This window comes from Astyanax mexicanus, chromosome 14 (genome assembly GCF_023375975.1).
Source record: "Astyanax mexicanus isolate ESR-SI-001 chromosome 14, AstMex3_surface, whole genome shotgun sequence".
Classification (NCBI taxonomy): Eukaryota; Metazoa; Chordata; class Actinopteri; order Characiformes; family Acestrorhamphidae; genus Astyanax; species Astyanax mexicanus.
In genome coordinates, this window is record NC_064421.1 from 46,540,309 (window position 1) to 46,566,860 (window position 26,552).

General features: G+C 37.8%; 1 protein-coding gene across 1 annotated transcript in view; it reads right to left on the minus strand.

Moving 5' to 3' along the window:
* Positions 1–25,468, minus strand: part of LOC103030398 (formin-1) — a 104,417-nt gene extending 78,949 nt beyond the window's left edge. Inside the window, exons 1-3 of the mRNA XM_022672594.2 lie at positions 25,375–25,468; positions 22,195–23,968; positions 3,459–3,631 (exon numbers count right to left, since the gene is read on the minus strand). Of these exons, the coding sequence (XP_022528315.2) occupies positions 3,459–3,631; positions 22,195–23,848 (1,827 nt within the window). The 5' untranslated portion in view covers positions 23,849–23,968; positions 25,375–25,468. The remainder of the gene's footprint in view (positions 1–3,458; positions 3,632–22,194; positions 23,969–25,374) is intronic.
* Between the last annotated feature and the right edge of the window lie 1,084 nt (positions 25,469–26,552).

Genomic DNA, 26,552 nt, shown 5'->3' on the forward strand with positions numbered 1-26,552 from the left:
TCTGCAAATAATTGAATTTAGGAGAAACGTTGTCCGTAGTTTACATAATACAACAACAATGTTAATTTTACTCAAACATATACCTATAAATAACAAAATCAGATAAATTGATTCAGAAACTGAAGCGGTCACTTAATATATATATATATATATATATATATATATATATATATATATATATATATATATATATATATATATATATATATTTACTTATGTATTTATTTATTTTAATTTGACTTGTATTTTGTACATATAGAGTAAATACAGAGCTTCATGGCCTCACCAAATATATATAATGGCCCGCAAACCATTACATTAGCCCTTATATATAATTTTTAGAACTAAAAAAGTCTAGTAGTTTAGAATTACTATAAAAATATTGAGAACACAAACTGGCACCGGATAAAAGGCTTAAGCATTGCTACACATAGTTAATTCCCCGGCTTATATTAAGGTAATGTGTGGATTAAAACAAGTCTAATCCTTAAAGCAGTTCTAATTACTACTCTTATGTAATAACAGCAGTGGAGTTTCACCTCCCTATAGACTACAAACAGCACTGCATGTCCAGGTACAGACCCAGCAACACAGTCTGACATGCATGCCTGGAATCCAGGTGTGTCTTCTTGACCTTTGAAAAACTGTCTGTAACTCTCATTCCTTTTAAAAGGTCATAGCTATTCAAAGTATTCTGCGTTAATGTCAAGAGAGCAAAAATAATCATTACATTCCTAAATTGAATCTACTCCAACAGCATCATCTTTTCTATCTCCTGCTGGGATCAGATCTGAACTAAAGATCTAAACTATTTATTCAGTTTTACTGTTTATTTAGTATTTAAAATACTGCTGATGTTTTGTTTTGGGAGTGTACCACTTTAATGATACAGGGCGTGTATGTGGACATGTACACGCACACTGCAGAATTGTGCTAAACAGTATTATGTCCTTAAGATGGATGTGAGACAAAACACACCACAGTGTTTGCTTAGGACACAAAGAAAAAGACATATGTATATTAACAATAGTCATAATTTAACTATCTATCAAAATAGAGTGAACTAGGAAAGCCAGATTTGCCAAAATATTTTTTTCAAAGCATAGCACACACTGTTTCCCAATTTATGGAAGTTGCATCTGCTCATGTGTCCACAATTCAGCTCTCTGAACTTTAAATTTAATGATCTCTAAATCTCTAAAAATAGATTTTTATTTCCATATTTAATGAGCATGAGCAGGCATGCAAAAATAGTTTGTGTTTGCTTGTTTGGGTGGATTACTTTGCACAAATGGTTTGGGAACATGCTAATTAACCACTGCGTGCATGCAAATTAACTGCCAATCCCCTCAATTCAAAAAAAAAAACTGTGTGTTTTACTTTAAATTTAACGAGAAACAATGAATAATTATTATTTTACTAATTATTTTTAACCCCTATGTAAAGAATTGCAATGTATTTTATTTGCAATTGTTTAAGTAAAAATGTGACTTAGTAATTGATAGATAAACCCTTGTTGGAAAGCACAGATGTCAGATGTCTCTTGTAAAAGGAAAGTGCATTTAAGTATATATTTATATTTTGTGAAAGTATACTTAACATTGAAAAGTACACACTTTTAGCATTAAAATTAACATGTACTTAAATGTAGTACTACATATTAAATGTACTATTTTGGAACAACTTACGGCAACTTATGTCAGTATATTTCAATTGTACTTAAGCTATCCTTAAATACAACTTAAAAGAATCCGTGTATCATTCGTTCATTTGATATTCAATTGAGAATCAAAATCGGAAAATTAAAAAACCAATTCGTTTTTTCGTTTTTTCGTTTTTAAATATAATACCAAAAAACGAATAACGGCTTGTATTTTGTATTTTTATTTGGTTATCCAAACAAAAATTGGAAATTTAAAAAACGGACCAGGAGCCGAATTTGATTTTGATTTTGATTGCCATCAGCTCCAGGAAATACAGCTACGTTGTTGTCATCAGTGATGTAGACACTGGGACCGTGTACCTTTTCAAATGAAAACAGTGAGGGAAGAAGTTTACTACACCATGTATAGACTAACCAGCTAGCTAGCTAGGTTAGTTAGCCAGCTAGTCACGTATATAAAAAAGTATGTAGGCGGCAATTCACAGAATAACATTAACTAAATATGACATTTAGCTACGGAACGTTAGACAAACACCTGAAAGATCCTGCCGATTTTTTCTGTTGTCATATCGTCTTCTTTCACTGCAACGCGTTTAGTTCCTCTGAACAAGATAAAACTCTCCATCCTCAACTCCATCCAAAGCCTACAGCAATACAGACTGTGTAGATAACACTGCAGTGAACTCCCGCGCAACAGAAACCCACCAAGAATAAACAAATCAGTAACTTCCGGGGCACACAAATGGGTCAAGTTCAAAATCAAAATCAAATTCGGCTCCTGGTCCGTTTTTTAAATTTCCAATTTTTGTTTGGATAACCAAATAAAAATACAAAATACAAGCCGTTATTCGTTTTTTGGTATTATATTCAAAAACGAAAAAACGAAAAAACGAATTGGTTTTTTAATTTTCCGATTTTGATTCTCAATTGAATATCAAATGAACGAATGATACACGGATTTAAAAGCATTGGTTGTGCTTTTGATAGCTTTTTCGTATATCTTCTGTGATATCTTTCGTATATCTTCTGAAGTAGATGTAAGTATGTGTTTTTTAAACATGATTTTGAATAAAAAGTTAACTAAGGGTGTTTTCCCACCTGAATAAATGAGTACGAATTCCGAACCAATTATGGGCTTGTTTGGCAGAGTAGCCTATTATCGGGTTTTGTTTCCGGGTTTGGTTTGTTTTCACACATCAAATTTTCATCTCGAACCGTGGATCAATTGCACAATTCCAAACATCACTTTTTTAAAGCATTTTCACAAAAGTGTATTACTTGTAGCATGTCCAGTCCTATTAAAGTGTGGTTATTACACGGTTAAAAAAGGAAGCTTACACACCAGAGGACCAGGACCTGAGATCGGTAGTCTAAAAGCAACTTTTACCTTTTTACTAAACGTACTGAACCCACAAAGCAAGTACAACCAGGACCAGAAAAACAGGCTAGTGTGAAAATGCCCGCTGTTCATTTCAAATCTACTATCATAAATGTGAGTGACCATAATGTTTTGGTGCATCTTTCTACATTTTTTTTTATTAATTATCATTTATGCATTTGAATCATTTTCCTTTAAATTGATTTCTTATAAAGCATATTTTATGCAGGTAATGCCAGTATTTCCAGCATTGAGTTATTCTATTGTTTCTGTACATTTGTAGCTATTTTACTCAGTCACACAAAACAACCAACTGACAAATTTGAGCAGAGTATGTGTATACTATATGGTAGGGCTTTTTGTCTATATTGTATTGCTTTACATCTGTACCTCCAGCTATAATTCTGCTCCACTTACTGTAACCTGAAGTTTCGGGTGATATGGTGTGTCTCCAAAGATATCATCCTCAGGCGGTGTGATTCTCAGAAAATCAAGACGGTCGGGTCTGGTGGCTCGGCACAGAGGTTCTTGAGAAATGGCGTCATCACCATCAAACAACCAGATTTCATCTTGTCTCAAGAAAGGGTCCTCTAGAGAAAAGAGAAAACACAAAATTGATGTTTTTCTTTTCTAATAATCAGTTAAATGTTTAAGGAAAAAAAAACAATTTTAAGATGTCTGGGTTTCCAGTTTAAGTAACAGCAATAACACAAGGCAAAATTCATCTTTACAGTTTTTAAAAAGCCTAAATCAATGCTAAATTCTTATATAAAAATGCACTTAATAGCAGTGTTACAATAATAAGCTACATGAAAATACATTTTCATTAAGTTTTGCTAATTGGGTAATATCTGCCCAACTTCTGTGAGGCTTTGCCTAAAATGCAGTTTTATACCCAATCATGTGAGTTGCAAATTGCTCTGCAGCAATTTTTATTTGAACCAGTTACTTGTTGCCCTAAATTTTAAAGTAAATGTTTTTCATTAAATGGTTAAATGACATCTTATATAGCTTTATATACACAGTTTTTAACAGTATAAACCTATATAAAGTTTCTCAATGTCAGCTAGGTAACTTAAATAGCTATTATGCACTTCATTTACAAACAAAACATTAGCTCACATTTCTGTTGATTAATAGTCAGTCAATTAAATTAATAGTGAATCAGTAATGTCCTATTAATATGACTAAATAGAGAGTATAACAAGTGAATTACAATGCAGAATAAAGCTAGAATGATTAGCTAGCTAGTCAATAATGTAGTATCATAATGCTAGATAAACATGTCATTTAGATGTTAGGTGATTTTAAAGTCTTTTATAAGTTGCCACCATAAATACGATGTATTTTTTCTTTCTGAAACACAAACTAATTCATTACATTTGGCAGACACTTTTGTCCAAAACGACTTACAGTAAGTTCCCATGTATGTGCAGCATCTTTAGCAACCGTTTTTAGCTATCTAGCTAGCTGTATACTAATGTCAATAATAGCTAATGGTTAGCTAGCTGTACTGTGGAGTTAACCTAGTGGTTAGCTAGCTAGCTAGCTGGGCTGTGGAGGTAAGATATTGGTTAGCTAGCTAGCTAGCTGGGCTGTGGAGGTAAGATATTGGTTAGCTAGCTAGCTAGCTGGGCTGTGGAGGTAAGACATTGGTTAGCTAGCTAGCTAGCTGGGCTGTGGAGGTAAGATATTGGTTAGCTAGCTAGCTAGCTGGGCTGTGGAGGTAAGATATTGGTTAGCTAGCTAGCTAGCTGGGCTGTGGAGGTAAGATATTGGTTAGCTAGCTGGCTAGCTAGCTGTGGAGGTAAGACATTGGTTAGCTAGCTAGCTAGCTGGGCTGTGGAGGTAAGATATTGGTTAGCTAGCTAGCTAGCTGGGCTGTGCAGGTAAGATATTGGTTAGCTAGCTAGCTAGCTGGGCTGTGGAGGTAAGATATTGGTTAGCTAGCTAGCTAGCTGGGCTGTGGAGGTAAGATATTGGTTAGCTTGCTAGCTAGCTGGGCTGTGGAGGTAAGATATTGGTTAGCTAGCTGGGCTGTGGAGGTAAGATATTGGTTAGCTAGCTAGCTAGCTGGGCTGTGGAGGTAAGATATTGGTTAGCTAGCTAGCTAGCTGGGCTGTGGAGGTAAGATATTGGTTAGCTTGCTAGCTAGCTGGGCTGTGGAGGTAAGATATTGGTTAGCTAGCTGGGCTGTGGAGGTAAGATATTGGTTAGCTAGCTAGCTAGCTGGGCTGTGGAGGTAAGATATTGGTTAGCTAGCTAGCTAGCTGGGCTGTGGAGGTAAGATATTGGTTAGCTTGCTAGCTAGCTGGGCTGTGGAGGTAAGATATTGGTTAGCTAGCTAGCTAGCTGGGCTGTGGAGGTAAGATATTGGTTAGCTGCTAGCTGGGCTGTGGAGGTAAGATATTGGTTATCTAGCTAGCTAGCTGGGCTGTGGAAGTTAGCGAATGGTGAGCTAAATATAAGCGAATGTTAGCTAGCTGGGCTGTGTCTGTAAATTAACAGTTAGCTAGATGAGCTGTGGATGAAAGCTAATGGTTAGCTAGCTATATGAGCTGTATATTTAAGCTAATTGTTTTCCTCCATGCATTCTGTTCTTTAATAGCCAGGACCTCCTTGTCAAAAGTGGTGTGCCATTTTCATTTTTCATGGGGGTGGTGTGTTATTACTGCAATACTTGTGTTGTTCTTAATTACGGTGACTTGCCATTAGACTCACCGTTCATACCAGATAAATCCTCCACCCTAAATCTAATCAAACTACATAGCATGTACAATTAGTGCCTTACAACTGGATGTACACTATTATTTAGAACATTTTGTGTCCATTAAAATTTCTGAAGTCATAAACACATCTAAAAGTCAGTTACCAACAATATGTCTATTTATAACCACTTCTCTTCTCACTGTCCACGTCTGGAATCAGCAGGCTAAGTCTGATTCAATAAAGCCATGAACCACAATGCGAGCAGTCCAACAAAGCAAGACCAGAACTCGGCAGATTTATACATCCGTCTGCTCTATAGAAAATGACAGGTTTGATGCATTACTTAGAGTATATTGCAGGCCTGCATTTCACTCAGCTACAGCTGCAATGATGCACCGGTTAGTATGGAGCTTGAAAGCGGAGAGAAACAGCATGCTGTGCGAAGCTTGAATCAATCAATTGGTCTGGCCTAAGTGAGGAACATCTGCGGTAGAAAAAAGACTGTCTAGTGTTATCCATCACCCTAGATTAAGATATGTTACGCAGATGGAAAGCAGAGAAAAGGCCCACATATGAAAACAAGGGCAAAGCACTTTACAAATTACATGCTGTGGGATAGCTAAATATGTTTAATGCAGGGGAGAGCAGAGTACCATCTGTTTTTTTAGCTGAATAATTTTGAAGGTGACAAATTGCATTCATTTTTCACAAGGTAAACCAATACCAATACATACTGTACGATCTATACTAAATTATAAAATAACCAGGATGTCATTAGATAGGAAGGGAACATGTTTGTGCTTGTGCCTCTGCCCCTGCCCATTCCCCAGTCCTATTACATGAACTGTAGTGCCTGATGCAGTCCTCCAGGTGGACTGTTGTTTCCGGTTGAGAGTACGCTGTGCACTATTGGCTGCTGCTTCTCACTAGTGTGTGGATGAGTGCTAAGGATGAATGGTTATGTGTAATACGTGTATATTGTAAAGCGTCCTTGCATTTCTGGAAAGGCGCTATATACTGTAAGTTAAACTTAATTTAATGAACTTTATTTATTACCACACTCTGAGTTGACAGGTATATAACACAATAGCACATCACCAGCCCTAGCTGGGCCCATCACTGCTTTCACAGCTGCTCTTTGAAGGGCTATTCTTAATACTGAGTAGTATATGAACAGCTGCATCAGTGTGAGGGTATAGAAAGGGCTTATGAATAATGTATTGACATGTTCTTGCTTGGCATGAGCCCTGGAGGCAGTGTGCTGGCAGTGAACGCTCTTAGGCTAAATGGCTATAGCTCTGCTCACTCTGGACTATTTTCTGCACAGTTCTGCTCTTTTTGACGCCTTTAAGAATTGCCCTCTACCCCAGATGGCTTTGGTTTTAAATAAAGAAAGTGTAGACAGCTAAAAGTAACTGTAAAGTTAACACTGCTGTCTTTACTGAAATGACACATCTTGCCATGTGCTCACCTGGCTTTTAAAGTGAATGACAACTGGCACACTGATTGGTTTATTTCACACTACGCCCATGATTATTTACGGCATATTTTTGTGCCCTCACGATACCAAAGACACACCGCCGCACCCTAAATCCAGCTGCATAATCCGCAATTGATCCTTGTACTATAGATCACCAAAATAGGCCGATCAGTGTGCCAGTTGTCAGTCACTGGAGAGCTATTAACAGTCTGTACTGTTAGTACTGATCTATATGTATATACATATATCTATATGCATTTTAAAGCAAATTGTCAAAACAGTAATACCTTTTTTTTCACAATACATTGAAATATCATCATATTGTCCAGCTCTACCCTCACTCCAGTGAAAATGCATATAGTACAGTAAGTAGTTAAGATAGAGAAGGCGTGAAGTGTGAGTGTGTGTGTGAGTGTTTGTGACTGTGTGTCTGTTACACTTCATATAAAGCATGAACGAGGATACAGCCGAGTGCAGAGCTGTCAGTTCACTATAGGCCGTACATAGAGCAGAAATAGTTAGAGAGAAAATCACTCAGGAGGACATAACTGTAGTGACTACCTTCTGAATCATACACTAGACGAGTGTGTCATAGCACGGGGATATTTTTGCACCAGTTCTGAACATGCCCAGTTGGTAGCAGCATGAGTGTAAAAGCAGTATCTATAATTAAGGAGACTGTAGCGGCAGCATGAGGAGGAGGAGGAGGAGGAGGAGGAGGAGGAAAGCTTGACTGGGTTAAATAATGTTTCATTATGATAATGTATCTCTGGACAGAGCTGGCTAGACCTTGAGATGCTGACTGGACGTTTGGTGCCGTTCCAAATGCTAAAGTCAAATCATTTACAGCACAGTCCACTTTCACTCTGCAGCAAATCACTGACAAACTGCAGCTCTTTATATGCCTTTCAGCCTTATGAGCTTCTCAAACATGAGCTACAAATGCAGTGAAAGCTGAAATCTGAAAGCAGACGAACTCCTAAAAGATTTCGTTTATCAATATAAAATATAATAAATAAAATAAAGCAATGTTTCATAACAGAAATGTCACAGTTGCTACATTCAGTCTGCATTAGTATTTGACATACCTAGTGGAGGTTATACAGGGTCAAACAGTGCCATCTTCTGGATTAAAATAGGCATGTTTACAAAAGATTCAGTGATCCAGCACTGTTAGAATTAATAAATTCAATTTCCTAATAAAATAAGTAATGTTTACTAAAAAAAAATATTATAAGTTCATTTAATTAAGGTATTTTGTATGGGTTTTTTTCAAACATCAATTACGTTGTATTTTATTGTCAGGTAGATAAAACATATTTGTATAAATCTTCTTTTAGATTTACATATAGATATATAGATAACATAAATATAGATATGATCAAAGCAAACACTATTTTTATTTGAAAGTGACGCTGTCTTAACTTAACAATGGCGTAGACCACCAATCTTCAGCTCTTAATAAAAACGTTTTACCATGTCGAATACCGAAGAGCAGTTTTGTTAAAAGGATACAACACCTGGATAAAGGGAAACTAATATTAAAGGAAAGGTTAAGGATTTAGCCACCATTAGCTAACCTAGCTAATGCTATTATGAGCATGAATCGTTTATAAACATTAATTGCTTTTGTGGTAAATTGTTGTTATATAGCTTAAATAATAGGATAATGAAGCTACAAGCTGTATTTAATGGTAATTAGTTTTAATTTAAAAGAAAAACAGGGCCAAACCATCCAGCGCTCGCTTAACTTTAAAAGAAAATGTTTTTATTACAGTTTTGTTTACTTAGCTTAGCTTTATTTAACTTAGTTAGCTACACCCCACCACCACCCAGCGGTGGAATTTTCTAGTAATCCAGTACTAGAAAATTCCTTAAAGCACCTTTTAGTGCCAAAAAGTATGGTAGTTACCTTTATCAGCTGTGGTGAAAATGCCCATTACAATTTTTTTTACAAATTATTCATTTTCCTCTACTTGTTCAGACTAGTATCCCAAAAACACATGAGGCTGATCTTAATCTTAGCTTAATCTCAGGCTAATCTCAGGATAATAAAAAAATATATTTCACTATTTTCACCCTGATCTGATAGTATTTTTTAATAGTATTTGGAGAACTTTACTAGAACGGCAGGTTACCAAGATTCTTTTTGGGCTTTAATATTTTGGGAAATGTTATTTTCCTAGAAACACCTAACACTAAAAATGTTAATCTGTAGCACAAAGTTCTGGGGAATTTATTTAAGCCTCCTGCAGGCCCCCTACTTTTAAGATAATGACAGTGCACTGTTAGAGTGGGCTTAAGGCAAAACTATGAGGAAGCACCTCACCTCACCCCACCCCATCCACACACACACACACACACACATTGCGGGTGAGGCAGAGTTCAGTAGCACGAGGGAAAGCTGCTGTCTAATCTCTGGAAGCAGACTCAGTCATAGATAATTAGCTCAGTTCATTAAAAAAGAGCTTTTTAATTACACTCATCATGATGTTCAGTTCCCGAGCAAGAACACACGCCCTACCCACTGCTCTTTCTTACTGCTGTTTTCATGCCTGAAAAGAACAAAATAGGTGTGTGTGTGTGTGTCTGTGTGTGTGTGTGTATGTGTGTGTGTATGTGTGTGTTTATGTGTGTGTGTGTGTGTGTGTGTGTGTGTGTGTGAGTGTGCACATTGTTTTCTGTCTGACTGGCATGTCCTAAATTGAACCTGGCCTTACAAAACACTCCACCGCTGCACTATTCACCACTACCCCGCCCAGCCAGCCACACTGATCACATGCGCTGCAGTCAAGTTCATTCCCTATAGGGGACACCAAATACACACGCTGTCGTTACACACTGCCTGGCTGCAATGGTGTGATGTTACAGCTACAGCTACTTGTTCTATATATGGCTCCACATGTAACAGAATGTGAAAAGCTTAGGCTGCACAATATTGTGAAATATGAACATTGAAAAAAACACAGTGATATATATATATTTATTGCAATATTAACCATTTTACAGTGTTAAGCTGTGGCCCTAAAATAATATTATGATATTGCATGGTATTTCTTGCGATTAAGATACTTTTGATGACAAAACATTGAAATTTTTTTTTTTCACATTTTATTTAATAAAATAAAATATATAAATATATATTTTATTATTGCATATGATATGATGTGGCACACCCCTACCTGATATATTAAAGCAATTGAGAATTTTATCAGATTTGTAACAGAAGTCAATGATCCAGAATTATTAGTCATTATACTAATAATGCACTCCAAATATCTCCATATATCCAGGATTAAAGTAAAATAAATGATACTGGACAGATATAATCTGTCTCTAGTAGATATATAATGGGAAATAAGAACAGTGTGAATTTTTCTTTTGCTAAAAACAGTAAAAAGGTAGAAAAAGGTAGTACCCTAATGTGATAATTAGGGGTGAATGATTTAACCCCCCAAATGTTATCTATGCTACACACTTCATACACAAAACTACGTAGTATTAATAATTTTTACACAATTGGGATGCACCTTTTGACTTTGCGAAGTATTTCCAACATATCCTTGTTGCATCCCGAGCGTTTATTATTATCTGACTTTGTTTCTGACTTTAATTTTTATCCATTTTTGTCCTTTTTGGACTGCCCCTTTGTTTTGATTACCTTGTTGTGTTTGATTTCTAGTTCTGGACTTTTGCCTGCTTTGTGGTTTTTCCCTTGGCTGGTCTCCCATGTCTGGTGCTGTCATATTTTGCTCTCTTTTTGCTCTTCTGCATGGTTTTACGGGTCCGTGAGCATTATTAACTTTATTTTATCTTTTGGATAATTCTGTTAAACTTAATTATACTGAAATATTAAGTCCATATTTGTACTATATGTGGACATATCATGCACAACTCACTTTTTATAAGCTTTCGTATTTCTACTTGGGTCTCAACTGCTCCAATAAACATGGTGTTTCTATGACGTCACAATAAAGAAACATGCATAGAACGCAGTTAAGCATGGACTAGCTTTTTATTGGTAATCTATAGACTTAATATACATAGACGCCTCATTTTGGCTCGAGCGTAATCCAGCTTCGCTGCCATATTGGTTTGCACAGTTTTCATGCATCTTGGCATGTTCTCCTCCACCAGTCTTACACACTGCTTTTGGATAAGTTTATGCTGCTTCACTCCTGGTGCAAAAATTCAATCAGATCAGTTTGGTGGTTTGATGGTTTGTGATCATCCATCTTCCTCTTGATTATATTCCAGAGGTTTTCAATCAGGTAAAATCAAGGAAACTCATAATTCTTTAAGTGGTCTCTAATTTTCTTTCCAGAGCTTTATATGTACCATATTCCTGTCTTTGTTGATTATTGTAGCTGTATTAAACACTTTCCTCAGTACTAACAAATGCACTTGGGGTGCATGGAAGACCCATCCAATATGGCGGCCACGCTGAAGGTCAGCTCCAATAGGTGGCGTCAGTCTATGAGGCGTCTACGTATATTTTGTCTATGTGGTGAACACTCAAAATTGTCAGAGCCCTTAAATGGTTAATTCTGAAAGAGACTGAAACTGGCAAGAGTAGATCTGAGGAGATCTTTATCATTATATGAGAAAAACATTGTGCAAAAACCTCATGAAGATGTTTTGTGTAGCTCATAGACCTAAAGCTCCCCCTTTCCTGGAACTTTTCCCACCCCTGCCTTTTTACTGTGGTGAAAAATCTTGATTTACCAGCCATACTTTGAGGAATTCAATAATGCGTTGACGGCACGCTTCATGTGTGAGTAATGTAGAGTCATCAGTACAGTGCTGATGGACCAGGTTGTGATGTAAAGAGGTAAATCAGAGAGTGTGAGTGGAGTAGCTGTCAGTATGTGTGTGTGTGTGGGGGGGGGGGGCTGCAGGATATTGAAACAGTGCTTGTATTATGCGATGGCAGAGAGAGGGGTCGTCTGTTAGCTGTCCCTGGCTGGCAGCTGTTAGACCCATTTATTGTGTCCGTGCTGATGTACAGTATCAGTGTTGACATTAGTTCATCATCATGTAGTGCATGGGGGGCATGTATCAAACCCCATGCCGTAAATAGGTCAGCTGCTGCACTGGAGCGTGACATAGCTGAAATAGCTTAGGAAGAACATCCCAGCAGGATGAGAACGCTTAATACTGAGAAACCTGTACTGTCAATATGGTCTGTGGTGATATACTGTATATTTGTGGGTGACATGACACTAGATTTTTACTGTAATCAAGTAAAAAAGCTCTTCTAAAAAAACTGTAAAAGTATTTCCGTTCTTATTTGAACTGTGTGGTACGTGATGTGTGGGTTTTAGCTTCTGAGCCTACCCAATACAGTTACAGTAGTCCCACTTCCACACCCCAGGTTGCCAGGTACAGGACGCAAACAGTGCTGCAACCATGAAAACGTGCAAGCTGGCTATTTTTCTCATGAACAGGAACCACTGAGCTTCAGTAAAGTTCGCTAACCATAGCTGGGTAATTTATCACCACCACCAGTGTTTGTTCATAATGTGCACACAATAAAATAAATATATATTGCTAACGTACACATTCCCTAATCAGATTAAGTAAAGAGTTGTCACTGAGCTGGGGAGTCAACTCTATCCAATGTTTGAAAATTGGACTGCTGTTGCCATTTCACATGCCCTTTTCTCATTTAGAACTGTTCCGATAATGTATATTTTGATATGTATATAATGTAGATTTAAATGTTAATTGTTAGAAATCGTGTTAAATAACATCATGTCAAGAACAGAATACTTACTCAGCAAAATGTAAGAGTGAACAGAAGACAGCGCGAGAGAGGAAGAGACACTGCAAGTGAGGAAGAGACAGATTGGGAGAGGGAAAGACAGTGCAAGAGAAGGAGACATAGCACGACAGAAGAAAAAGACAGCACGAGAGAGGGAGAGACAGCGGGAAAGAACGAAAGACAGCGTGTGAGGCAGAGAGGCGTGAGAGAGGGAGAGAAAGCGAGAGTGAACAAGAGACAGCACGAGAGATGGAGAGACAGCGGGAAAGAAAAAGAGACAGCATGAGAGATAGCGTGAGTGAGGGAGACACAGCGCGGGAGAGTGAGAGAAAGCGCGAGAGAGGGAGAGACAGAGTGAGAAGGAAAGACAGCAAAAGTAAGCGAGAGACAGCCTGAGAGAGGGACAGACAGCATGAGAAAGCAAGAGACAGCGTGAGAGAGGAACAGGCTGAGTTATCTACTGTTTTTCTCTGAACTCTGTGGTCCTGCGGTAATTTTAGTCCCGTCCGGACGCACATCTCTGAGTTTAGTCTCCTCGCGTTTAATAAAATAGCTTTTTGTTCACTGCCGCTCACTGTAATTACACTTTTGGTGCGCGTTTCCATGGAGATCCACGTTAAAAACACAACAGCGAGTGGAAATGGAGGAGCTACTGAACATGATGTCGTGTGACTGAGAAAGCCTAAAAAAACACTCACTGGTCCTCCTGTTTTTTCAATTGCAGTCCAAATGCAGGAGTTTTATCACTCTTTTATGAGTAGAAATGTGAAATTATTTTTTACAGACGTCCCCCTGAGAAACATAATTCTGTCCGGATAGAGCTTTAGACAAAAACGTCATGGAAACAAGTAATTCATTTGAATAATTCTGTTTCACCTCCACATGCACTCGAGAAATGAGTCACCTTGAAAGGCTTATTTCTGTCAGCGACAGCTTTTCTAACCCAGTTACTCTGCAGCTGAGAAACTCCAAACCTGCGCATTTCTACTCTCACACCTTGTTAGCAGGAGATAATAAAACCAGAATAACGGAAATTTCTGTTTCATCATTTGCGTCATACTCATCTGCTTTTCCCTACGACACGAACAGCTGCAGTACTCACCTACCGTCTGCCCTCTCTCTCTCTCTCTCTCTTTCTAGTTTATCCTTCTCTATTATTGTCCAAATGCTGTCATGAAGTCTAGAGCATAATCCCTTCGTGGTGTTCCCATCTGAAATCCCATAATTCCAGTTAAATGAGACTTTGAAAGGCAGGACACATTATGCTCACATAAGCCCACTAATATTGGGAATCACACAGACAAGTAATATCCATGTTTTAATGTTGTGATACAGAAATAAGCCCAACATTTGGCCTGCTGTCTGATGACTGTAGTAAGGGTGGAACAATATATCGATATTGTGATATATTGAATCGTTTCGAAAATATCAAATCATTGTTTTCATAGCAAGCGTTGATATTTATATTGAAACATAAGCACTCTAAACTTGTCCAGACTCAAAGTTACTGCTTCATTACGTTTTTTGAACAGGGTAAACAGGGTAAACCTGTGGTGTAGAGTATTGGTAGTGAAATTGAGTGAAACTGACACCAATAAATCCATAATCCCTGGTATTTGCTCACTTGGCAGTATTTTATCCTCTTCAGAAACACAGATGCTCTGAAGTTTCTCCAGTTCTCTCAGAACGTTGGTGATAAAAGGTGAGTTAATCGGGGGCTTCCAAGTGGTGCAACTGTCTAATTAATACCTTGTTCACCCTACATGAGTGATTGTGCTGTAATTGTGTCTTTCAGCTGCTGTGTTTTTTTACACTAAATGACTGATCGGCAACACAGGGATAAGATTAGGGCTGGGTATTGAATTTCGATGCCAAAAAGGCACTGACCACAATATCTCTGTACTACCGAGTATCGAAAGGTCTAAGAAGATTTTATGTCTATTTTCGATACGTTGAGAGTTGCCAGGTTTGCGGTTTTCCCGCCAAATTGGGCTTGTTTGAAAATCCAGCCGCAGAAGTTGAAGAACATAAGGGAGGACAGCGTGAAAAGGAGAAAGAGAGTGAGAAATAACAATGTAACCAGAAATGACAAGGCACTTAAAAACTGTTAAAGAGTAGAAAAGAGAGTTTAGGAGGGTAAAAACAAAAAATGAGTAAGTAAAAGTCAGTTCTTCTATTTTTGCTAATTATGTTCTTGATGATGTGATATCAAACTGTTATAATATAACTAATAAATCACTATGTTACAATATTATTAATGACTTTAAGATAAATTGCAAAATTGATAATGAATCCCTTATAAACAAAATACTAACTAACTGCATGCTTGATTTCATGATCAGATGATTTGTTATCATCCTTACAGTGATGATTTTGCATCTCAGCTCATTTGCCTGAAGCACTTCCTGTGAAGTCTCACAATGTCCTGCTCTTGTTCTGCTCTTAGTTGTCCTTCCTGCTCTCCTGGCTGGATGTGGCCTGATGAACATGAGCAGGTTGAGTCTGAGATCTGGGCTCTGGGATCTCTGAAGGGCAAAGCTGAAATATAGCATAGCCCAGCTCTCTCAGGAGTTATCTGAATCAGTTTCTCTGATTTTGCTATTTATAGGTTTATATTTGAATAAAATGAACATTGTTGTTTTATTCTATAAACTACGGACAACATTTCTCCCAAATTCCAAATAAATATATTCTCATTTAGAGCATTTATTTGCAAAAAAATTAGAAATGTTTGAAATAACAAAAAAGATTCAGAGCTTTCAGAGCTCAAATAATGCAAAGAAAAATTCTTATTCATAAAGTTTTAAGTTTAAGTTCAGAAATCAATATTTGGTGGAATAACCCTGGGTTTTCATACTAAAATTGGCATATTCTCCTCCACCAGTCTTACACACTGCTTTTGGATAATTTTATGCCTTTACTCCTGGTGCACAAATTCAAGCAGTTCAGTCTGGTTTGATGGCTTGTGATTATCCATCTATCCATGTATTTTTTTTACCAATTGACACCACTAACACAGATTGCATGTTTACATAAATGCAGTATTTAAGTTGATTGTATGATAATAAATTCAAAAGTACAGAGAACACTGTGAGACAGTACTGCTGCATCCTCACCATCTGCAGAAAGTATTTCCTACAATCAGTTTGTGTCTTATTCAGAGAAATTACACACTGGGCGTAATAACGGGTAATCAATGAGAGCTATTCCTGACGCTTCACAGCCTGCTGAGAGAGAGGAAGCTTCCTCTCCAGCCTCGTACATCAGAATCCGGTTTATTACAGCAGGAGGAACCGGGTCTGCTCTGGGTCTGTTCACGTCAGCTGAACTGAAGATACAGCGCAGTGTTTTCTCCACGTCCTGCTGAAAACAGACGCTGGTCAACTGACTTCCCGCACAGTGATTAGTTTCATATGACCCCTACAGTGATGAGTTAATGTCATTAGGGTATTATTGACACTATCTCAGGATTACTTCAGCACTGGGTTACAGAAGCAGCTGACTGTGTCCGAATTGATAAAAGTTCATGATTATATTCAGCATGTAAGCTTCAAAAGTATTCATCTGCAACCATATTCATTCTTGTACCTTAGCAGCTAATGCTAACACTGCTGGAGAACTAAACTGAAACTCCTGTGTAACTCTGTACTTCAGTGGAGTGGTTTTACTGCTCCTTAATACCTGACTGATAGAATTCATACATAAGGAGCCCCGAACAATTTTTAGGTGCACTGACCATTTTTGTGAAATTTAAATATAAAATAAAGAATCTCTTAATTTTAGCAATTTTTTAACTTTTTCCACATGGTAACTATAGTCATTATAATGTATATATTTCAAACACAAATATTAATATTAATTTTCCAACGCTTTTTCCATATGGTATAATAGTACAAAATATATATTAAAAATATTTAATCATAGTAATTTAACAAAATGCCGCTACATACAGCTCTGTAAAAAAAAATAAGAGATTCGTTTCTGAATCAGTTTCTCTGATTTTGCTATTTATAGGTTTATGTTTGAGTAAAATGAACGTTGTTGTTTTATTCTATAAACTACAGACAACATTTCTCCCAAATTCCAAATAAAAATATTATAGTCATTTAGAGCATTTATTTACAGAAATGAGAAATGGCTGAAATAATAAAAAAGATGCAGAGCTTTCAGACCTCAAATAATGCAAAGAAAACAAGTTCATATTCATAAAGTTTTAAGAGTTCAGAAATAATCAATATTTGATGGAATAACCCTGGTTTTTAATCACAGTGTTTAATCATGCATCTTGGCATCATGTTCTCCTCCACCAGTCTTACACACTGCTTTTGGATAACTTTATGCTGCTTTACTCCTGGTGCAGAAATTCAAGCAGTTCAGTTTGGTGGTTTGATTGCTTGTGATCATCCATCTTCCTCTTGATTATATTCCAGAGGTTTTCAATTTGGTAAAATCAAAAGAAAGTCATCATTTGTAATATATATAAAACATCATTTAAAAATATTTTAGAAAAGTGTCCATTAATTATACTAATTTCCTGAAAATCTCCTACATATAGTCCTATAGTACATACAATATTAAGAATTTTTCGAGCATTTTTTATCTGGTTGCCTCTGTTGTGCATCTGAGTAACTGAGATGAGCTAATCCACTGTTAACACAGCACTGATGAAAAAAAAAATCTAAATTTGAGAAGTATTGTGAAGTACTGTGTTGTCCCTGTGACTTCTCAGCAGTAATGAATTATTGAAAGAAGGTTATCAATAAGGAGGCTTCATCAGTAAGCCATAAGTGTCCTTGTATCAGGGGAAAAACGAATAAAAATAAAGTCTTTTCTTTGTAAGAAGAGTTTATGAGTCTTATATGGTAGACATACAAACAGCTATAAACCCAATTCTATTTCAAGCCAAAGATAATGTTAGTTGTTCTATCATTTTTATAAGGGCTGACCCTTACACTTTATGTGGAATCTGCTTAATATGCGGTGAAATTCCTGGGTAATTTGTGTCTGAGATCATTTAAGTTAATGTGAAGAACAACAGGCATGACTATGAGTACAGGTCTGCGTGACTGGCAGAGGAAGAGATCATTACTGAGAATCGGATTAAAGCCTCCCCCAACCTCACACACACACACACACTACACCACTATCCTCATGTGCTCCCCTGCCTCTCTTATAGAATCCCAGAATGCCTGTGTAACTGCTAGACAAAGTGTCTTTCACTACTTCATCTCTAAATCTCTAATGCCTAATACCAAATAACACAGCTTAACCCTTAGAAAGTCACACTGTAAAAAAATCTGCAGTAAATTTTACTGTAAGTTAATGACAAAAAAAATGCCTGTGCAGATTGATTGCAGTATATTACTGTATAATAAAAATCATAATTAACTGTAAACAATTACAGAATATTGCAGTTCTGGCATAAAAACAAACATTACAATATATGTATTTTAAATATATGAGGTATTTAGTTGTCAATGGAGCACTGTAAAATTATAGCTAGCTATGATGACCAACAACATAGTGGGAACTATGTGGCGAGAAAGCACCCTCTACCCACTCCGAGAGAACATAGCCAATTGCGCTCTCTCAGACTCCATCTGCTGATGCCAAGCAGCATGAACGGAAAGACTACATTGCTATCAGCAATCTTTTCATGTGTAATTCTAAGAAAAAAGGGTTCTATATACAGTAACACTAAGAAAGGGTTCCTTGGTTCTATATTAAAGGTTTAAGAAAATATTGTTAATATTAAGTCCTGCTGGAAAATGAAATCCGCATCTCTATAAAAGCTGTCAGTAGCAGAGGGAAGCTGTAAGATATGAAGTGCTGTAAGATTTTGTGGGAAAACAAAACTGCACTGACTTTAGACTTGAAAATAAAACACAGTGGATCAACACCAGCAGATGACAGACATGTCTCTCCAAACCATCATTGATCATCAGTAAATTTTACTTTATTTCATTTAAAGTAAATCAAGGGAGCAGAGTCTGGAGGAAGAGTGGAGAGACACACAGTCCAAACTGCTCGAGGTCTTGTGTGAAGTTTGGAGAGACATGTCTGTCATCTGCTGGTGTTGATCCACTGTGTTTTATTATCAAGTCTTACAGCACTTCATATCTTACAGCTTCCCTCTGCTACTGACAACTTTTATGGAGATGAGGATTTCATTTTCCAGCAGGACTTGGCACACTGCCCACACTGAATACGAAAAGTACCAATTGGTCTTATACTGTATATTATTCTAATTTTCTGAGACACTGATTTTTTCATTGGTTTTCGTTGTACACTGTGCAATGACAATAAAAGTATCTTATCTTATCTTATCTTATCTTATTGGATGCCAAAATAATCATCAACAATAAAAGAAGCACTTGTATGTCTAAATGCATGACCCATCAAGTGTTATCTAATGCTTCTGAATAACAAGGTAATGCGTCAGCACGTAAATGTACCTGATAATTTGCATAAACAAAATATCAGTGCTCTATTGTTCAGCTCAATTACCTTTAACGTGGCTTCCCGAAGAAGCTGTGCTGATGCTACTCAGTTATAATCAGTTACTCTGACTCTGACGTGATCACGACTTAACGACTTTAGCGAAAAGCAAAGCAAAGCACTGACCTTTCCACAGCGCTTTCTGTCTGACCACACAGCACCTCCACAGAACAGCCAAAATAGCCAGAACTGACACACTGTGCTACAGAATAATCTATGATTAAATCAGCCGTCCAGTTGGAAACTACACAGTGCAGCATCAAAGCTGCCCCAAGCAAAGGAAGCTGAGAGGTACACTGTCTGTTAATTGATCAGTAAATCACATAATCCACTGAGCTGAGGCTACTGATGCTTGCAAATGGATTTACTAAAAAAAAGTGCACTATACTAGAGCTTAGGGCTGCGCGATATATATCGTTTAAGCATCGTCATCATCGCGATGTGCACATGCTCAGTAGTCATATCGCAGGACGTGTGATGTCACTTAAGGCAATTAAATCAAAAGTTTAGATTATTGACACAAGAAGAAGTAGATACACAGCGCTGTCTCTGTGTCTGGGTGAGTGACAGGCTGCTGCTGCCTGAGAAGCGCAAGGGGGGGGCCAGGAGTAAACACGAGGTAACCGCATGCATGGCCTTCATCCACATGGTTGTCGAAAGCTGTGCACCTCAGTCCAGCACAGTTTTGCAGCGCAGATATTTCCAGTTACAGCTGGGCCTGTCACAATAATTGCAGTATCGATTTATCGTTCAATAAATTAACATGACCTCAATCATTTTTTAAAAATCGTGATATCGTCTATTTTGTTTATTTGTATGTTTGTTCACACACGTAACAGTGAACATAATTTTAGCCAGTCTAGTAGGTGAAGAAATAAGTATATAATTCCAAAATTAAAAAAATAATTAAAATAAATGATTAATTCGGATTTAGTTGTCTTTAAAAAGTGTTTAATTGCTTTTTTATGCTTTTCTGTTATCATTATATCAGTGGCATTTAATAGTCTTAAAATTACAAAAATATCGTGTATCGCAATAAGTTCTGGGACAATATATCGTCCACAAAAAAAATATTTTAAATATCGTGACAGGCCTAGTTACATCTGAATTCATGCTTTTAATACCAGAAAAACGCTCCTATTTAACTTTTTAAAAGCCATTTAAATGCCTGACTAAAGGGATGATTATTGTTGTTTTGCTGTTTTCCTCTTGATACATTTGCAATGTACATTTTTTAAAATATTGTGCAACCCTACACTACACGTTTCTGTTCTTATTGATGCTGTCACTGTGATCATGAGATGAAGCTCACAAGCCATGGCACCAACGTTCAGAAAAAGTACCTTTTTTTGCTGTTTGAGCAACAAAGAGCCTTAATCCCCTCAAAATCAGGGCACCCCCCCCCCCCCCCCTCCTCAACAGGATGCAACTCCAAAGGTGCAGAGCAAATTGGCAATGCTTGAGTTGATGCTGCTTTCATGGGAGCGGAACCAGTGTTTGAACCCCATGCCGATCAAGTGACTTTGATCCGGAAGGGTCAGGCCCACAACCTGAACTTTCGCACACATGCTTTCCAAGAACTGACATAAAATCTAGTCCCACTCATCATAAAAAACATAAATAAATCACCTGTAAGAAAGTATCCAGGAACAATAACTGATTAAAATTTACTCTAATATGGTCTCAATTCTTGGACACATATACAGAAGTAGTGTGTAACGCAACATGCCAGAGTTGTAGAGGTTCCTAATGGAGTCCTGCAATAGTCTATCTCCTGCAGCTCAAATATTCCTGAAAATCCTATGGTATTTGTTAGTAATGGGACGATCCACTTTTTCAGCTCTGATCCGATTCCGATATAAAACTGCCAATACCAATACAAATACTGATAAAAGGGCTTTTTTAGTTTATTATTCGTACTATGATTAAGGTTACATAATGAGTCTGAAACAGACTACACCATGCATTTAATGTAAATGCGTTCAAGAGTCATTTATTTGACGCATTTTATATACAAACACACAATAGTTTTCTATATTCAGTTCTGGAAAAAAATAAGAGACCACTTCAGATTCTGAATCAGTTTCTCTGATTTTGTTTTTTAAAGGTTTATGTTTGAGTAAAATGAACATTGTTGTTTTATTCTATAAACTACAGACAACATTTCTCCCAAATTCCAAATAAAAATATTCCCATTTAGAGCATTTATTTGCAGAAAATGAGAAATGAAATAACAAAAAAAGTTGCACAACTTTCAGACCTCAAATAATTCAGAGAAAACAAGTTCAAATTCATAAAGTTTTAAGAGTTCAGAAATCAATATATGGTGGAATAACACAAATGGTTTTTAATTACAGTTTTCATGCATCTTGGCATCATGTTCTCCTCCACCAGTCTTACACACTGCTTTTGGATAACTTTATGCTGCTTTACTCCTGGTGCAAAAATTCAAGCAGTTCAGTTTGGTGGTTTGATGGCTTGTGATCATCCATCTTCCTCTAGATTATATTCCAGAGGTTTTCAATTTGGTAAAAAAGAAACTTGTAATTTTTACATGCTTTCTTATTTTTTTCCAGAGCTGTATATATGATGTACTGTAACAACATTGTACTGGCTTATATTTGACCCATGTGCAACACCTGCATGACGTGATAATAATCTCTTCTGGGAGACAAAATAAGTAAAGCTTACCTTACACTCACCTGTAGTTGTGGAACCAGAAGTGCCAGCAGTATTCCAGGTAGAGTTCCCAGGTCCTTGTCGGCTCAGGTTCAGGTCCAGCCTTGTAATTGTTCTACGGTTCCCATTTTTGTCGATGACCTCTGTTGTGACTTTAGGCTGTTTCCCAGCTTCTGACCATGACCCAGCCGCTTCTTGAGGCCACCTGTCTTCATCTTTTTCTTTACTTTCATCCTCATCAGGCAGCAACACAATGCGATGGTTCAACTGTGGACTGGAGAGTTTAGAAGAGAGTGGCGACAGGACAGGGGACATACTTTGGAGACTGTTGGTTGGAGGGTAGGACACATTGAAAACTCCAGAAAGGGAGGGAGATGTGGGACTTTTGGTCCAGGGTCTAAGGTTGGAGGCTCCAGACTGAGCCGGAGCTGGAGCCGGAGCAGGAGCCGGAGCATATGGTGAGAGGGGAAGCCTCATTGATTCAGAATGTCTGTCTCGCAGGTTGAATTCATGAGTTTTCTGAGTTTTCCTCGAATCTTCTTGGTTGAAATGTTGACAAGCTTGTTCCATGAAAGAGCTGTCCTTACTGGCATGAGGAACAGCTTCAAAAGAACCAAAGGATGTGTCTTTGGTCCCGACAAAAGAACCATTCTGTACCTCACTGGCCATTTTAACAACGGCATCCATACTGTTGATGTCTTCCTGACCTCTAGACTTCAGTTGCCTGAAGTTCCCTTCTTCATTCGCTGTAGAGCTGCTGTTCCTGCCGGGTCGTAAGTTATTTCCACTGACCATTGGATGGATATGATCTTGCACGTTCATGTCCATGAAACTACATGTTGATACGTCGTAACCCAGACCGAACTGTTCCTCAAATTCGGTGAGCTCTGAACAGAGGTCCATTTCTGAATCGAATGGCCGAGATTCCTCCATGAAGTCCCAACCTTCCTGAGCAGTGTGGAAGGGTCCTTCCATTGGCAGAATTGCTTCCATTGGCTCATTGCTGACACCAGAGTAAGAGTTTGAACTTGGCATGTCTTGTCCCTGAAAAGAAGGGCTTCCAGCTGCCTGAAGAACCAGAGAATTTGCGTCCGGATGAGTTGCAAAGCTCTCGATTTTCTTCTTGACCTTACTCTGCAAGTAGTCTTCATTGCTGTCAGTCTTCTTTCCGGCCAATTTTTTCAACTTCCGAACTCGGGAGGCTGCTCTTTTATGTTCTGGGGACAAAGAAAGGGCATGCTGAAGGTTGCTGCTGCTAAGATCATGCAGGAGGTGTCCTGCATAAGCTTCAGGATCATCTGGGAACTTGCCGTCCTGGTTGCCCATCTTGAGCCTGGTTGCGCAGTCACCGCATAGAGACAGGAGATCCACCAGCAACTGCCAGTGTTGCGCAGAGAACCACTGAAGCTCAGCTAAAACTCCTTTTGTTGAACTGTAGGATTGGGAGGCATCGCCCACTGCCTTGTAAGACTGGCCCCTTTGTTTGGCCTTTGCAGGATCTTCATCCTCCCGGTTATGCCGATTAGTGTCCAGAGGCCGGCGGTCACGAGGGATACGGCCGCCGTACGTAAAGCCTCGGACCCTCCCAGCAGGGAAGTACAGGCTGATGTGGCTGAACTCCTCGATGGGTTTGTGCAGACGCAGCACAGTGTGTGTGCCCTCCATTATCGGAGCCATTTAATTAATCACACACTCACATTAAACCGACACTCATCCCAAGGCTCTTGACTTTACTGGTGGACGGCTCAGGACGAACCCAAGGAGCGAAAGATGTTCATCACCTGGCCGATCGAAGTTCTGTTAAAGACATGAACGCCATTAGAGAGAACAACCCGCCCATAAATCTGTTTAAGGGCAACGGCAAGTGAATAAAAGAACACTGAACACAAAGTGTCAATGAGCCATATCATAATTATTACTGCAGAGACGACAATTGGCTTAATCTAAAGGACATTTGCGTCGGGTTGCATACTTTCACATGAACTGAAAGTAATGCTGCAATGACTGTAGGAGGACATTCACAGAAGTCACCGCATTATAACAAATATGTATCATAGAAAATTCACTCTGTTAAAAAGACAAAATTAGAATGCAAAACTGTGATCAATATTAAGCTTCATCAAGAAAAAATATTATAAATAAGTATTTGAAGTATCTGAAACATTGCCAAAAACTTTACAATATATATATTGAAATAATAAATGTATATACGGCAACTAACATTATTATTATTATTATTATTATTATTATTATTATTATTATTGTTATTATTACAACATGGTCTAGGGATAATCCAAATATTAAGCAATCAAATAAAATTGTTTTCTTTGCAAAGCAAGACAAGAATTTCTGCAATGGTGGAAAAATTCAGATTTTTTTGGTTTCTCACAAAATTTTCATTTCAGTGCATCCATCCGATTTTTAATTTAGATTCTCAATAATCTTGTAATAATAATTAATTCTAGGACGTTATATTGTATAGAAGGGCCAGTTGTGGCTGCAAAGATTAGTTGATCTAATCGATATAGTATTCACTAATTAACTATCTTGTTAATTTGGTGAACAGAACTCAACCTGATGTTTGTCTCCAAAAGTCTCTATAGTTAAACTAAAATCTTCTGCGCATTTAAACCTTTTAAATTGTTTAGCGATTTATGTCATTTTAAATCCATTTCATTTTCTTTTTAGATGGTTTGACAGGTTTATCATTAGTTGCAGACCTTCTACAGAGCATCGCTTAAACTTAGACTTAAACAAATATCAGAGATGAAGATTGACCAAAAGATTAAGAACTCCTGTGTCTATATGTGTTTAGAAGTTATGAAACATCTGATTCTCTGTTTCCATCACTGATCTCTGAGGGTTATGTCCCTCAGTACTGCAGATATCCATTCATATGCATGTGTCCTTCAGAGAAAAACAATGCTCTCCAGTAGATATAGAGAGTATACAGTATATATCAGATCATTTACTCTCCTGAGTGAGTGTGAGCGTGTGAGTGTGTGTTTATATAGAGCAGCTGTGATCTGTGCACAGAGCTGCTCTATCACTAGTGAAGTTCCTGTGCTGTAGAGCTTCAGTAAACAGAGCTCCCTCCTCCTCCTCCTCCTCCTCCTCCCGCAGCTCTCTCTGCTCTCTGTACCCGGGTTGATGGTGTGTGTGTGTGTGTGTATGGACAGGTGTGTGAGGTGTACAGTACTCACCGGTTCCTCGTGCATCCCCGGGCTGTGTTTTCTCTCCTCTCCGCGCGGCTGCTGCTGCTGCTGCTGAAGCACCGCGAGCTCCAGCGCTCTGCGCCCTGTTCTGAAGGGCGGCGTGGCCTCACCGCCTGACTGACAGGCGCACGAGCCAATCATAAGCGCCCGCTGTGCATGTCCGCCGCTCTGATTGGTCGAGCCGTCGGGCCGCTGGCTGAAGAGCCGGAGTCGCTGCGGGCAGCTGCGGATTTTCAGGTGCAAGAGGAGAAAAGAGGAGAAGAGAGGAAAGGGGGAGGAGATCTACTTTCATAAGCGCTCTCTCTAATTCTCTCTCTCTCTCTCTATTTATCTCTCTCTCTATTTCTGTCTCTTTCTCATTCTCTCTCTCTTTCTCTCTCTCAATAATAAAACAAATAAATAAAATAAACATACAGATTAGACACGTTAAAAAACAACAAAAAAACAATACATTTATATCAATATAACATTAATAATAACAGGAAGAACATAAATATAACAGATATATAGTAATAACAACATTTAGAAACAGTTTATCAAAAGACACGTTATTTTCCATGGTTATTATAATCATATCACTTATGAATAATTATAATTATATAATAATTAATCATTTTCTGTGATTTGTAGGGTGACGGCCTCTCTCTCTCTCTCTCTCTCTGTCTGTCTGTCTGTCTTTCTCTCTCTCTATCACTCTCTCTTGCTTCATTATCACCCTCTCTTTCCCTATCTCTCTATTTCTTGCTCTCACTATCTCTCTATACATATATATAGCTCTCAGTTTCTGAATCAGTTTCTCTGATTTTGCTATTTATAGGTTTATGTTTGATGAAAATAAACACTGTTGTTTTATTCTATAAACTACAGACAACATTTCTCCCAAATTCCAAATAAAAATATTGTCATTTAGAGCATTTATTCGCAGAAAATGAGAAATGGCTGAAATAATAAAAAAGAAGCTAAAAAAGAAGAGTTTTCAGACCTCAAATAATGCAAATAAAAAAAGTTAATATTTATAAAGTTTTAAGAGTTCAGAAATCGGTATTTGGTGGAATAACCCTGGTTAGTTTTTAATCACAGTTTTTTTATGCATCTTGGCATCATGTTCTCCTCCACCAGTCTTACACGCTGCTTTTGGATAACTTTATGCTGCTTTACTCCTGGTG